Genomic DNA, 15,575 nt, shown 5'->3' on the forward strand with positions numbered 1-15,575 from the left:
CACTTCCCAAATGTGTGACTGTAGACAAATCATTTAACACCCATCACCCAGCTCTTACCACTCTTTTGCCTTGGAAACAATACATGGTATTGCTCACTTCATTTTCCATCAGTTCATGTAATTTCAAACAGGTTTTTCCAAAACCATCTTGCACATATTTTATAGAAAAATAGTATTCGATCACAGTCATTCATATTCCATTACTTGTTCAGTCAATTCCCAATTAGTGGATATCCTCTCAGTTTCCAGTTCTCTGTAATCACAAAGAGCTGCTATAAATATTTTTGTTAATATGAATCTTTTTCCATTTTTAAAAATCTCCATGGGATTCAGACCTAGTAGTGGTGTTGGTGCATCAAAAGTTATGAATAGTTTTATAGGCCTTTGGGAATTGTCCCAAATTGCTTTCCAAAATAGTTTAATCAACTTATAACTCCTCCAAAAGTGCATTCGTATCCCAATTTTGCCACTTCCCCTCCAACAATTTTCATTTTCCTTTTCTGTCATGTTAGCCAAGCTGATAAGTGTGAGGTGGTTCCTCAGAGTTGTTTTAGTTTGCATTTCATTCATTTTAATTTAGAGCATTTTTTCATATGACTATATATAGCTTTGATTTCTTGATCTGAAAACTGTCCATTCCAATCCCTTGACCATTTATCAATTGGGGGGATGACTTATATTCTTATAAATCTGACTCAGTTATCTACATATTTGAGAAATGAAGCCTTTATCAGAAAAACTTACTGTAAAAAAAAACAAAAAACTTTCCCCCAGTTTTCTGCTTTCTTGGCTTCATTGTTTTTATTCGGACAAGAGCTTTTTAATTTCATGTAATCAAAATTATCCATTTTACATCCCATAGTACTCTCTATCTCTTGTTTGGTCCTAAATTCTTTCATTTTCCACGATCCCCTAATCTGCTCACGGTGTCTAAATCAGGCACCTATTTTGACCTTATCATAGATATTGGTCTATACCTAGTTTTTGCCAAACTGCTTTCTAGTTTTCCCTGCAGTCTTTGTCAAATAGAAGGTTCTTGACCAAAATCTTGGATCTTTGGTCATTTGCTACTGTGTATTATATACTGAACCTATTCCACTGATCCACCACTCTATTTCTTGTGCAAGAATTGATACTAAGACAGAGGGTAACAGTTTTAAAAATAATAGTAATAAATATTAAAATGTATATAGTACTTACTATGTGCCAGGCTCTGTGCTTAACACTTTACAAATATCTTATTTGATACTCACAATAACCCTGGGAGGTAAATGTCACTGTTATCCCCATTTTATTGATAGGGAAACTGAGACAAATAAAGTGACTTACCCATTATCACATTGCTGAGACTCAGTGTTTGAGACTCAATTTGTACTAACGTCTTCCTGACACCACATTTGAAACTCTATCCACTGTGCCACCTAGTTGCTTCTATGAATATTATGTTTAAGAAACAAGGAGACATGATTTCAGATATGTGGAAAAACAGTGTAGCAAGCAGAAATAGGACAATTTCTATTATGTTCATATTATAAAAGCAAACCCATTTTAATATAAATTATTCAAATTTTGATGAATATATATTTTATCTTTTTATAAATTGTTATGAATTGATAAAGAATAAGATAAGATGAACCAAAACAATTTCTATAATAGCAGCCTGTAAAGACAACTTTGAAAGCTGAAAGAACTCTGATGAACACAGTGACCATTTGTCATTCCAGAAGCCCTGGGAAACATAATTACCTACTAACACTAGAGTGCAGACTTCAGTAGACATAGAATGAAGTGGTTTGTTTTGCTTAATTGTCCATATTTGTTATAAGGAATTAGTTTTAATTTTCCTAATGGAACAGAAGTTGGGGAGAGAGTGCTATAGATGAAATGGTGCATGCACTTTATTATAAAATTGAGTCAAATTCCTAAAAATAAGATCCATTCCCAATTGAGAAATGGTCAAAGGATATATATATATATATATATACATATATATATATATATACATATATATAAACAGGCAGTTTTCAGAAGAAGAATATGAAAAATACTCTAAATCACTTTTGATTAGAGAAATGTAAATTAAAATATTTCTGAGGTACCACTTCATGTCTAGGAGAAATAAATACTGGAGGGGGATGAGGGGGAAATAGATAACACTATTGAATTTTTGGTAGAGTAGTAAAGTCCAACCATTCTGGAGAATAATTTGGAAATGATTGTTTTTTTAATTTAATTTTATTTAGTTAATTAATTTGGAATATTTTTCCATGGTTACATGATTCATGTTCTTTCCCTCTCCTCCTCCCACCCTCTCCCGTAGCCAACGTGCAGTTGGATTTTACATGTGTCCTTGATCAGAACCAATTTCCATATTATTAATATTTGCACTCGGGTGATTGTTTAGTCTCCATCCCCAGTCATATCCCCATCGACCATGTGATCAAGCAGTTGTTTCTCTTCTGCGTTTCCACTCTGTGGCGTATTATTGTGACGGAGTACTATTAGGCTATAAGAAATGACAAGATTTCTATGAATTGATGCAAAGTGAAGTAAGACCAACGGGAGGTCTTTGTGCACAATGTGAAAGGCCTGGCTACTCCGTTCGGCCCAAAGATCCCAGACAATTGCAAAGGACTCCTGATGAAAACACGGTGTCCACCTCCGGGGAGACAACTGATGAACTCTACGTGCAAACGAGAGTCGAGTTTTCTTTCTTTCTTTTTCTTGCTTTAAAAACAATAACTAAAGTGGAACTGTGTTTTGCCCGCTTTCACACGGACAATTGATACGTATTTCTGGTCTTCTCAGTGGGCGGGAAAGGGGGCGGGCGGGCGGGAATTTGGAAGTCGACATTTGTAAAGACTGTCAAAATGAATAGTAATTTGTAACGATTACTACATGTAATTGGAAAATATAGATGCAAAATGTTTCCCTTAAAAAAAGATAAGCTCCTGCAACCCCAAGGTGCCTTCCTTTAGCCCTCCGCGATTGCCGGTAGGACCGGGCATAACAGCATTGCAAAATTCACTCCCACACACAAACAGACCTTTGATCCGTCTTCTCTTCGGATAAGTCCCGAGTCCCTTTCCCCCCACTCCTCTCCTCAAACTTCAAGGGGCAGAGGGCAGGAAATTACCCTCGGAGGGAGGGAGCATCCGAAATTCAAGCTCCTCTGCAGACCCAGACCTAGCGGCGGGCCACTTTAAGGCAGGTAATGCTTCTTCCTGGGGCTGACAGGAATGAAATGAGTCCGTCGCTTCTCTCGCCATCTTCTCCAATCATTCTCTAGCCCGAGGAGGGTGGAGGAGCGGAGGGATCAAACAAAAGGACTTTCCGTCCTGTCACCCTCAGCCTTTCGCTCCTTCCAGCTTTAGCGGGGAGAGTTCTTCGAGCTGCCAGCCCAAGCGGAGGCCTTCCAAAGTAGAATCACTCTCCCCGGCTCTCCCTGGAATTCGACCAATGCCGCTGCTTCTGCTGCAGCCCGGGGAGGAAAGAATGAGGGGCGCCGCTCTCCTCCTTTTACCCATTCTTATTCAGTACTACGCCCCTCTTTGGTCAGCAATATTTAATAATGACTGAATTCCAACAAATGTAAGAGACGAGAAAACGAGTAGGAGGAATAACAGCGCCCCTGGGACGTTCATAGAGCACTTTAATGGCTGCAAAATTGTTGTCCTCCGAGCCCAGGGAAACTTCCCTCCTCCGTCCGTCTGCCCTCTCCGCCCCCCACCAGAAGTTTTGATTGGACTGAGAGAGGAGAGCTGATACTAGGTACTAGGGAGAGTTTCGGGGCACTGAATTATTGAGAAATGGGGAATGGCGGGGTCGAGATCGAGAGTGAGGAAGGACCCTAGATCTGGGCTCATAAATCCCTGCCACGACCACTGCAGCCATGAAGTTAAAAGAGGCTTTCCTTTCCCTGGAAAGGAAGCGGTGGCAACCCTGGAGAGCGCACAAGCCTTGTTGACAAAGGCCTACGCAGTCCAAGCTATGGTTTTTCCAGTAGCAATGTATGGCCGGGACGGCTGGCCAATAAGTAAGACTGAACACGCAGAATCGATCTCTCGGGCAGCCAGAACAGTCAATATTTAAAGAAGTTAATTCAGACTACTCAGTGGAAGGAAAAATACTCAAATGCCCTGGCCACATCCTGAGAAGAGAGGACTCGCTGGAAAAGGCCCCGAAGTTGGGAAAGATTGAAAGCACAAGAAGAAGGGTATGGCCCAGGGTGAGGTGGCCAGAGAAGAGCCATGGAAACATGAGCTTGAGCTTGGCTAGATTTTGAGAGATAGTGAAGGGCAGAAGGGCCTGGAGTGGTACGAGGTTAGATACGAAGAGTCTGTCTCAGCTGAGTGACTGAACAACAATGATTGATTGTATGCATAAGGGGGAAAGGACCTGATATAGGGGAAGATCAAGGCTGGTTGGCATTTGAAGGCAGGTCCTCTGTTTTAAGTTGGCACTCTTTTGCCAACCTAGCAGAAGATGGAGAGGGGGACGATGCCCAGAGGGTGAAGGGCAGTCAATTCATCTTTATAGTTTTTGCTGAATAATGGATATTTATTCCTTGCTACTGAAAATTCAGTTTCTGTGAGGAGTGCTGGGATGTAAAGCTGGGAAATCCCAGGTCCTCTGCTGAAGAAATGTCCAAACTACCAGTAAAGAGATTTCTACAGAAAAGCTGCTCTGTTTTTGTTTTTTGTTTTTTCTCTTCTCCAATTTATCAAAGAAGGAATCAAGACCACTGTGATGTTGAGAAGGATAGGGGTTCTACAGCAAGGAAGGCTGAGGCTCAAAAACCAGGAAGTTGAAGAAGAGAAGGAAGGAAGGAAGGAAGGAAGGAAGGAAGAGGAGGGCAGCAGGGATGCCAGCCTGAAGCCAGGCAGTCACCCTACAAAGGGACAACTTGCAGAGAGTCCTACTGACTGCCAGGAACCAGGGAAAACAGCGGTAGCCAGGCCTTTGGTTAGGTTATGTGATGGGAAAAAGTTTTCAGGGAGATGTGCATCTGGGGCAACTCTTTTTTCATAATGATTTTAGTCAACTGAGATTGCTGTGTGTGGGCAGAGGGAAGGGTGGAGTGCAGGTAGAATTTAAAGAACAATCTTTGGGCAGACCTTGGAAGGCAAAGAACAGAAAATCAGATTAGTGGTATGATAATGCCTACCACGCCGGCTTCTGAATGTGGAGAAACATTAGTGTCTCATGCTGAGGACAACAACCAAAACCACTGGAAATGACAGATGGCAGACTCCTTCACTGACCCTGACCAATTAGCCTGTTCTACCTCTGTCTCTTATAGATATGTGGCTCTATCTGGCTGTCCTCGTTGGTCTCTACTTTCTCTTTCGCTGGCTCCGGGAGAGACAGGTGGTGAGTAACCTTGGGGACAAATATGTCTTCATTACTGGCTGTGACTCTGGATTTGGGAACCTGCTGGCCAAGCAGCTGGACCTTCGAGGCCTGAGGGTGCTGGCGGCCTGTTTGTCGGAGGAAGGGGCACAGCGGCTGAGGCGGGCGACTTCAGAGAGGGTAGAAACAGTGATCCTGGATGTAACCAAGACTGAGAGCATCACCGCTGCTGCCCAGTGGGTGAAGGAACGAGTGGGAAATAAAGGTATAATCCAGATTTCTTCATTAAATTTGTTTCTGGAGAGAAATTCAATTTGACATTTATAAAGTGCTTTCTGTGTGCAAAGTACTGTCCCAGGTAAACTTAAGACGCTGTTTTTACTTTTAATGAGTTTTTATAGTCTAAAAGGGAGATTACATGTGCTCAAATAATCTATAATACAAAGGACAGTGAGATAAGCTCAAAGGAGAGCAATCCAAATCTCTACAGGAAATTGCAAGAGGTCGCAATCACTTTTAGTGAGGCTAGTCTAATAAAGCTGCATGCATGGAAAAGGTCACCCTTGAAGGAAGGAGGCATTTCAACAGATAGACATGGGGAAGGAGGGAGTCCATTTCAAGTATGGAGTGGGAGAGTGGTGGTATGAGTTGAGCAGGTGAATGGAAATAGTAGGATGAACATGGGGACTCTGAGTTGTCAAGGGGAGCTATTAAGTTGAGCAACTGAGGTAGCAGTGTGAGCGAAAGTGTTGTGTAAGAGATTGAATGCCATGATCAGCAGTTTATATGCATTCTGTCGGTAATGGGAAGCCATTGGAGATTTTTAAGCAGAGAATTAGCATGATTGCATTATTGCTTTGAGGAAGGAAAGATTAAAGGAGACTTCTTCCAGATCAGAGAGGATGTTTCTGAACTCGAAGTGGGAGCAGAGGAAAGCAGGAATTTTATCTAAGAGAAAACTAGGACAATTTCAGTCATGTTCTACGTTTTATGGTATCATTTATTCACTTCTAAAATTGGAAAGTATAGAAAATTCAAGTGACTCCTGACTTTGGGCAGTGGTAACAAGTCAAAAAACAGAAAACCTGGTCACATATCAGTATGAGAGTGCCACAACTAAGCCAGCTCCTGAGTCGGTAGAAATGTTAGATCTTGTCTCAGTGCCTAGCATGAACTTGTTTCTCCTTTGAAACTAATGCTTAGAAGCTGGCACTTACACTGATGGTTTGTCCTTTTTGACACTTCCCTTCCCTCCTACAGAAAATTCTTCTGCTGTCACAAGTGAGCCTCTGATTCCACCCATAAACAGTGAGCTTCCTGAGAGCTGGGGTCATGCTAGCCTTTTCTTTCCGGATTATGCTCCATGCCTCTTCTAGTCAGTCAGTCAATCAGCATTCATTTAGCTCCTACTATGTGCCAGGCACTGTACTACACTCTTGGGGCAGGGGATACAAAGAGAATAGCCCCTGCCCTTAAAAACTCACACTCTAATGAGAGAGACAAAAAAGCCAACAAATCTACCCAAAGGTAGATTTCCCTCAAGGATCCCTTGTCTGACTAATCCTAGGTAGTTCCTTTCTTCAACCATCCCTCTGCCCCCAGGAAACTGTCTCTTCTGTATCTAATATTAGATTTTTTTAAAATGAGCTTCTGCCCGCAGCCACCTTCTTTTCAGCCAATTCAGACAGAACTACTGTATGCCTTTAAATGTCTCCCAACAACCTGCATTAATAGAGGACTTTATGGTTTCCAATGGGCTTTCACATGCATGAACTCGATGTGGATGGCGTACATAGAGTCTGGTGATGATGGCAAGTATGGTTCTGGCTGTTTAACAGATGAAGAAGTTGAGACCTAGAATAGCCACCCAAAGCCCCCCAGCTGCTCCAAGGTAGGACCCCAGATCTTCCTGACTCTGGTAAAGGTTCTGGAGGTGGGTGACATGAAGCCCATTCCATGATCCTCATTCCAGAGGAGTTCAAGATGCAAAATAGCCTGGCCAAAGGTTTGGAAATGGAAATGGGCAAAGATGTGTTTTAGGAATGGTGAGGAGACTGGCTTAAGTGGCACAGGGGAAACCTGGAAGGGGTGTGTGTGTGAGGGGGAGACGTAGAAGCCATAGATGGGTAAGTAGTGTCACCTGCTAGGCCTTTAAGAAGAGTTTGGACAGTAGTAGGAAACACATTCCTGTGGAGAGGCTGGGCATGACTAACTCTTCCAGAAACCTCAAGAACCAGCCCCACCCTTAGCCTCCCCATTTACCTCTAATTCCTTTTCCCTCAGTCACTGAATGTCTTGTCACTGTCCTGGGCCAGAGTCTTCTCTGCTGTCCTTTTTTATCTCTGCCTCTAGAGTCCTCAGACAGGGTTTTGTACACAGGATGGACAGCCTACTGTGCTACCTGACTTGAAAAGGTTAAAGGCTAAAAGAGGCAGGAAAGGGAAGGCCAGAGAATAGAAAGAAGAGCGAGAGAGCTTCAGCCTTTGTAGATCATTCTCTGTTTGAAGGGAAGCCGCCTTGATCAGGGCTGAGGAGGTGACCTTACAAAGGCCAGAATTTGCTGAAGGAGGGTGGAAAGTCAGGCCTTCAGGGCTAAGGGCTTTTCTAGAAATCTTCATTTGAGAGGTCAGTTGCAGGTGGTGGTCAGACCTCTGGAAGGACTTTCTAATTCTTAGGAAATAAAGAGACCAAGAGATTCCATGAGTGGGCAGGACATTTCCATGGAAATAATGGGGAAAAAAAGATTTAGAGTCAGAAAGAATCTAAGGGGTTATTAACCCAGACTCTATGATCTTAGGGTTTTAAAAAAGTTTTGATAACTATGTCAATATCATTGTATTTTGTTTGCTGCAGTTAAAGGGGGGGTCTAGAGTTTTCACCAGACTAGCAGAAGATAAATTAAGAATCTTTGATATTCTAACCCCTTCGTTTACGAGTAAAAATCTGAGACCCAAAGAGGTGAACTCCCCACAGTTACCTAAATAATAAATTGTAGAGCCAGGATTTCACAGAAGTATAGATGAGTCAATCATCAAACATTTATTAAGTGCCTGCAGTGTGTGGGTACTGTGCTAGGCATTGAGGCTATAAATACAAATGAGATGATCCCTACTTTTGAAGAGTTTACATTCCTTTTTTTAATTTAATTTTTTCATTAGTAAAAATATTCTCTCTCTCCCACCTGACTCTACCTCTAATTGGGAATGAAAAAAAAATACACACACACACACTTTTCATTCTACACTCTGTACCCTTCACTTGTCTATTGTGTTTCACCATTAGTCCTCTGGAATTGTGATTTGTCATTCTACTGATCTGAGTTCCTAAGTCTTTCAAAGCTATTTTCCTCTAGAATATTGTCACTGTTACAGATTTTTCTACTCATTCTGCTCATTTCACGGTGCACCAGTTCTTTTGAGGTTTGTCTGAAACCGGAAATGGTTTCTGTAACACTATTGCATCACATTTATGCACTATAACTTGTTACTCAATTATTACCCAATTAGTGGACATGACTTTAGATTCTTTTCTGTCTCAGAAAAAGAGCTGCTCTAAATATACTTTTTAATTCATTAATGCTTAGGACTTCTCTCTCCCTTAACCTATCGTCCTTTTAATTCTCCCTTTCCCTCTTATTTCCCTATTGAGTGAAGTGTGTTTCTATACCCAAATCTGTGAGTGTTTGTGTATTCTTCCTCTCTTTGATCAGTTCAGACAAGAGTGAGGTGTCCTTGTTTGTATAGACTTCTATTTTTGTACCCTGAGTATTTGTGGACTAGAGTGAGGAGAGCCGAGGCAAAGGTACCATTGAGAACACCATTGCAATGGTAGAGGTGACATGAGGACCTCATTAAGGTGGTAATGGGATAGCTGTGTTGGCGATCCTATGTGCATGCCAAAGAGGGCTGCTCCCTTCCCCCTCTCCATTTGCACCTGAGGACATTTCTCACATCATCTGCCCCCCTGGCTGGGGTAAGGTGGGGGATCACATGTGGTGTGAGAGTTGTAGTTTGGGCACTCAGTCTCTAAGAGGTTCACCATCACTGGGATAAAGTGAGAGAGAGAGAGAGAGAGAGAGAGAGAGAGAGAGAAGGGCTTGAAGGCAAGAAATATAGAGATAGAAAGGGCAAGGTTTGGTAACTAGTTGCATATATGGAATGAGGGAGGATGAGGAGTTCAAGATAATAAGGAAGTTATTCCAAGGACTAGAACACTGGGGTGCCTTTGCCAGAAATAGGGGAAAGTTCAGAAGAGGCAGATCTGAGGGAAAGGATAATGAGTTTTGTTTTGGACATAATCAGATTGAGATGCATCTAAAACATCTAATTTGTCAAAGAAAAAATATTAATGCTCTACTCTGAGTTTAGGCCCAAGGCTGCAGAAATAAAATTAATTCATTGCTATTCTAAATTTAATGTGTGTGTGTTTATGTGTATGTATTTGTGAGAAAGAGAAAGACGGGGAGAAAAAGAGATCCAAATTGATCCATAGTCTCCCCTCATGCCTTTGGATATGTTTCTAACACAAGCTAATTTGAAATAACATTTAACAAGGATGATTTCATGATAGAATTTAAAAAGTTATATAGTTTAATATTCTATTTCAACTAATAGTCATTTAATCCTTAAAGAATGCCTTTGAGGAGGCAATGAGGTGGCTCATTAGATTGAGAAGTCCTGGGTTCAAATCTGACCTCAGACATTTCCTAGCTGTGTGACCCTAGGCAAGTCACTTAACCCCCATTGCCTAGCCCTTACCACTCTTCTGCTTTCAGAACCAACACACAATATTAATTCTAAGATGGAAGGTAAGGGTTTAAAAAAAAGAAAAGAAAAAAAGAATACCTTTGGCCTTATCAGCATCAGGGTCAGAGAGGGAGTCCAAGTAGACCAAAGGCTTGGGAGTGGCTCTGTTATGTTTTAATGATCTTCTAAGAAGAATTGACAGAGCGGCCAAGAGCAATACATGATTGGGGTGAGGAGGAACAGAATGGAAGTTTAGGGGAAATCATCTACTAGAATGGGGCAGAAAAGGAGAAGTCAAGGAGGGAGCAGGTAACCCTTAAACCTTAATTCATCTAGCCAGGAAGGGAAGAGCACACACATGCACAGAGTTGGGGTACAGAAATGCATTTCATTCTGTGAGGAAACAAAGGGAGAAGGGGAGGTGGGGGTAGATTAAGAGAGGGGTCAGTGCTAAGCAAAACCAATTCAGAACTCACAAAAAGAGTGAGCAGCACTTTTCAAGGCAGCAATGAATTGTGATCAGCAGCACAGCCATCAATTGGGAAAGGCTGGAATGAGCCATAACCTAGTAAGGCAGTGGAAGAAAGGAGGAAGTCTAATCTGGTTCATCCTTTCTTCCAGCACGACAGTATTCAGGTAAGTCTGGCAAGCAGTTAAGGCTGGAGAAAGCTTTGTTTCTTACTGCTTTTGTTTGCAGTTTTGCAAAGAGGAAGACAGGAGAGAGAAAGAAAAAGAAAAGAGGGGAGGGAAGCCCAAGACAGAGCCTTGGGGGACAGTCACGATCGGGCAGAATGATCTGGCTGATGAGTCCTCAAAGGAGACCGAGGCAACAAGGGCACCCTAGGAAGAGTCACTGGTGTTTGGGCAGCAGTGTCAGGCCATGCAGAGAAGCCAGCAAGATGAGGGCTGAGAGATGACCATCAGGCTTGGCACTTAGAGATTGATGGTAGCCTTGGAGAGAGAAATTTCAGTTGAATGATAAACTCCAAAGGGTAGAAAGTGATTGAGAGCAGAGGAAGTGGAGTCCATGAGGATGGACAACTTTTTCTAGGAGAGACAGAGGCTGATAGCCTGAGATAGTCTAGCCAAGGTATGTGTGTGTGGAGGGGAGCTATGTGTTGATTTTTTTTTAAAGGATGGAAGACACTTGTAGATGTTTGAAAGTAGTCTAAAGAGGGGCATATGGCTGGTTCAGTGGTTTGAGAGCCAGGCCCAGAGATGGTTCACTTCCAGCTGTGTGACCCTGGGCAAGTCATTTAACCCCCATTGCCTGTACAGTATTGGTTCTAAGACAGAAGGTAAGAGTTTAAAAAAAATTTTTTTAATAAAAAATAAAAGAAAGTAGTCTGAAGAGGATGAAGATTAGAGAGTTCTAACTCTTTATTTTTCAGATGAGGAAAAAGAAGCCAAGAGACATAAAGATTTACCTAAGGTGGGATTAGAACACATCACCTGACTTCTGAGTCAAGCACTCTCCATCCTCTCTCATGCGACCTCTCTTTCTGTCCTCTTATCTAAAGAATCCTGTGGGGTGGAAGAGAGGAGGCTGCCAAACCCTTTTTAATGAAATAATTGGGCATTACTGCTAGTTTTATTAAAATTGAAAAGTTTTTTTGAAATCCTTTTTTATGCTAGTCATTTCCTAATATTGTTCCCCAACTACAGAGCCCTCCATATATATATATATATATATATATATATATATATGTAATAACAAAACAAAAAAGATAAGCCAAAGGAATTGGCCTAGCAACCAGGTGCAACATTCAATGTCCATAGCAGACCACCTCTCTACAGAAAGGAGGAAGGTGTCCTTCATCACTTCTTCTCAGGCACTATTTTGGTCATAAAAGTATGATAAAGTTGGGCAGCCTGGATTCAGGAAAACTCATCTTCCTGAGTTCAGACCTAGCCTCAGACACTTCCTGTCTGCCTCAGTTTCCTCACTTGTAAAATGACGGAGAAGGAAATGGCAAATCACTCTAGTATCTTTGCAAAAAAAAAAAAAAAAGAACCCAGATGGAGTCATAAAGATGGGGGCAATCTGACATGATTGAAAAATAACCCAAAGATAAGTTTAGGAGGGCCTGATCAGCCTAGACTCGCAGCATCCCAGGAAGTTTAAAACCAGGTTTATACATAAAACGAATTCCCTCACCAGTCCCAGGAAGTCCCTCTTACTAAACTCACACGTTTTAGAGGTCTCCCGCCCTGAGGTCAGTGTTTTCCCTCAGCCCTACCCAGAATGCATTGCCCTTATTGCTCTGGTCACTCTGGCTGTCCCAGTCTGTTTCTCTGACAAATGAACTCTGACCTCTTGGACTCACCTCCTCCAGGGGGTCTTCTTTGTTCAGCCCCTCCCCATTCTGGAGCTTGTCTTTGGCCAGAATTTCCACAGTACTTCGGAGTCTAGCCCATGCCTGCTCTCGCACACCTGCCTCAGAACTACCTTCTGTGGAAGCATATTTGAGGGCGCTAATGAAGCAGTGATGCGACCCCAGCCAAATCTCTATAGGTACCCAGGTTTCCGGTTCCTTCTCTGAAAAATGGCAGGGTTCCCTTCGGTCCCGCCTTTCCCAGCTAGAATGTAGGCTTCTAGAAGGGAAGAAGCCCGCCCGTGATGACTATAGAATAAAGAGGAGTATCCAGAGTCATATGGAGGGTATCAATATAGATTATGTGTGAAACAGACCACAGAATACGGGGGGTGGGAGGTGGGTAAATATAAATATGTCATTTGCATGTAGTCGGGAACAGAACTGAATTCGAACCATGCCAAGCGTTTCCCCATCTCCATAGGGCTCTGGGGCCTCGTCAATAATGCTGGCATCTCCATGCCCACTGCCCCCAACGACTGGCTGACCAAAGAAGACTTCCTGCGAGTGATAAATGTGAACCTGATCGGGCTGATCGAGGTGACGCTGAGTCTGCTGTCCTTGGTGAGGAAGGCCAAGGGCAGGATCGTCAATGTATCCAGCATCATGGGCCGCTTGTCTCTCTTTGGAGGCGGCTACTGCATTTCTAAGTATGGCGTAGAAGCTTTCTCTGACAGTCTCAGGTAATGGGGTCCCCCTCGGGCACTTCCCCCACTTGAAGCAATCGGGAAGAATCTTCTCGACTGCGTCCCAGGCCGGTGTTGGCCAGCCTGCACTTACCCGCTTCCTGAATCCCTTCCATCCCCGTGACTCCAGCCCCCACGCTCCTGGAGGCTCGGCGCCCTTTTCCTGCCCATCTTCATAAAAGTCACAGCGGCCACTCGAATCATCATGTCTATAGATCGCTTTGACATTTTCTAAGGGCTTTCCCAACAGCAGTCCTGGAAGATGGGCACTACCGGGATTATTGTGCCCATTTTGCAGATGGGACAGCTGAGGCTCTGAGAAGTTGGGATTTGCCCAGGCTCCCCTGCCCTTCACACTCCCTCTGAGGAGTGTGGCGAGGAGCGAGGGGCGAACGCACCTGCGCTGTGCAGCGCAGGGACTCCCCAGCTCCCAGCTTCTCCTTCTGGGCCCTCGTCTCCACAGGCGGGAACTCTACCACTCTGGGGTGAGGATCGCCATGATTGAGCCTGGCTTCTTCAAGACCAACATCACCAACTTGGAGCTTTTCAAGGAGAACTTCCAGTCCTTGTGGGAGCAACTGGACCCTGAAGTCAGGCAGCACTACGGCCAGAAGTTTTTTGATGCCTGTGAGTCTGCCCTTCCCAGGGTCTAGGGGTGAGGGGGTGCGGAAGGGAGCCAGAGACTGGCAGACACACCACTAGTGGTGAACAGAGTCAGGATTAGAACACAGGACTCCCGACTTCTATATACCAAGTAGGGCTGCCCTCATCAGTCAGTGCCCTGTGCCAGGCGCTTTGCTAAGGGGAGCGGAGAGGGGAATAAGCATTTATAGAGTGCCTACTGTTTACCAGCTCTGTGCTAAGAGTTTGTTTCTTTGCTTGTTTCTCTAAATATTTGGCCCTCCCCATAGCCCTAGAAGGTCACAGAAGGCAGTAGGTGACGGCTGCCCTTTGTGTATTTAGTTGTCATTACCTCTGTATATCGCATTTATAAAGCCGGGCAGCCCAATGGTGGAGTGCCAGGCCTGGAGGCAGGAACACTCTTCTTCCAGAGTTCCAGTCTGGCCTCAGACACTTCTGAGCCAGTCGCTGCCCCCCTTTGCCCCAGCCTCTCCGGAGGTGAAAGATGCTGGGGAAGGGCCTAGCCAAGCACTCCAGCATCTTTGACGAGGAGTCCGCCAGCCTGCCACCCTGTTTCTGCCCCCCTTCCCAGGCGCTAGGCACTCCTCTGAGCACTTCAGACTTAGTCCTGGGACGGGCCGCGTCACGGTGCGGGGAGGCAAACAGCGGTCCAGGTGCCCCGGCAGGTCAACGTCTGCCTGCCTGAGCCTGGGCCCACGCTGCCACCGGCCTTCCCTGGGTCTAGAACTGGTGCTGGCGCTTATTATAGACTGACTACCTAAGCTGCTTCCTTTCTCCTGGGGCTGAAAGTGCGGCCTTGTGGGAGAATGGTCCAGGGGACGGGGGGGGGGGGGGGGGGGGGGGGGGGGGGGGGGGAGGGGTCGCTTCTGAGCCTGGGCCAATCGGGGGGCCTTGAGGGCGGCCGCCAATCCGGACAAAAATAGAGTTTGGTGACGTCATCCAAAGGTCCTTCTGAGGAGAGGGCGGGGGTGGCGCGGCCCACGCAGGCTTAACCCTCCCCCTTGGGTTGCCCCAACCCCACAGACATGCGTTCTACGGTGGACATGCAGGCTCTGTGCAAAGAAGACCTGTCCCTGGTGACCAACTGCATGCAGCACGCCTTGACCTCTCGCCATCCGCGCAGCCGGTACTCGGCGGGCTGGGACGCCAAGCTGTTCTACCTCCCCTTGTCGTATTTTCCCCTTGTCGTATTTGCCCACCGCCCTCGCCGACTTCCTTATCATGTGGAATTACCCCAAGCCTTCCCCCACCCGCTGAGGCCCGCAGGGAAAGCTCTTTATACCGTAGGGGACTGAGGTCCCGCGAGAACACCCCTGGGGCCGCCTTTGCGGGGCGCCCCTCGTGTTCTAGGCCCTGGGGGGAATGGGAAGATGCGGGTGACCTGGCTTCTGCTCTCGGGAATAAACAAATAAAAAGGCATTTATTCAACTCTAAGGCTCGCAAAGCACTCTCTAAGCATTGTCTCCTTGGTCCTCCCAGCCACCCAGGAGGGAGGGTCTATGATTATCGCCGGGCTACAGACGAAGAAAGGGAAGGGAAGTGACTTCCCCAGGGCCGCACAGCGAACAAGTATCTGAGACTGGATCCCTGACTCCAGGCCCAACTCTGGCCCAGGCAGCACCCTGGAGAAGCTCAGAGGCGTAACAAAGGCTCGGGCAGGAAGAATGGTGATCCACCGCTAGGTGGATCCCAGCGGAGAGAGCAGCCAGATGTCCCCAGAGGGGGCACCCCCAGAGAGTCTGGCCCTGCACGGTGGGATGACCTACCCGGAATGG

General features: G+C 45.1%; 1 protein-coding gene across 1 annotated transcript; it reads left to right on the forward strand.

The window, feature by feature from the left end:
- The first annotated feature begins 3,851 nt into the window (after positions 1-3,851).
- On the forward strand, positions 3,852-15,228 carry LOC100011050 (retinol dehydrogenase 16). Its single transcript, XM_056797826.1, is given in 6 exon segments — positions 3,852-4,228; positions 5,303-5,617; positions 12,897-13,155; positions 13,622-13,785; positions 14,824-14,963; positions 14,965-15,228. Coding segments are annotated over 6 exon segments (981 nt in total). The 5' UTR covers positions 3,852-4,218; the 3' UTR covers positions 15,058-15,228.
- Positions 15,229-15,575: the final 347 nt, after the last annotated feature.

The sequence above is a fragment of the Monodelphis domestica genome, chromosome 5, assembly GCF_027887165.1.
Source record: "Monodelphis domestica isolate mMonDom1 chromosome 5, mMonDom1.pri, whole genome shotgun sequence".
NCBI lineage: Eukaryota > Metazoa > Chordata > Mammalia > Didelphimorphia > Didelphidae > Monodelphis > Monodelphis domestica.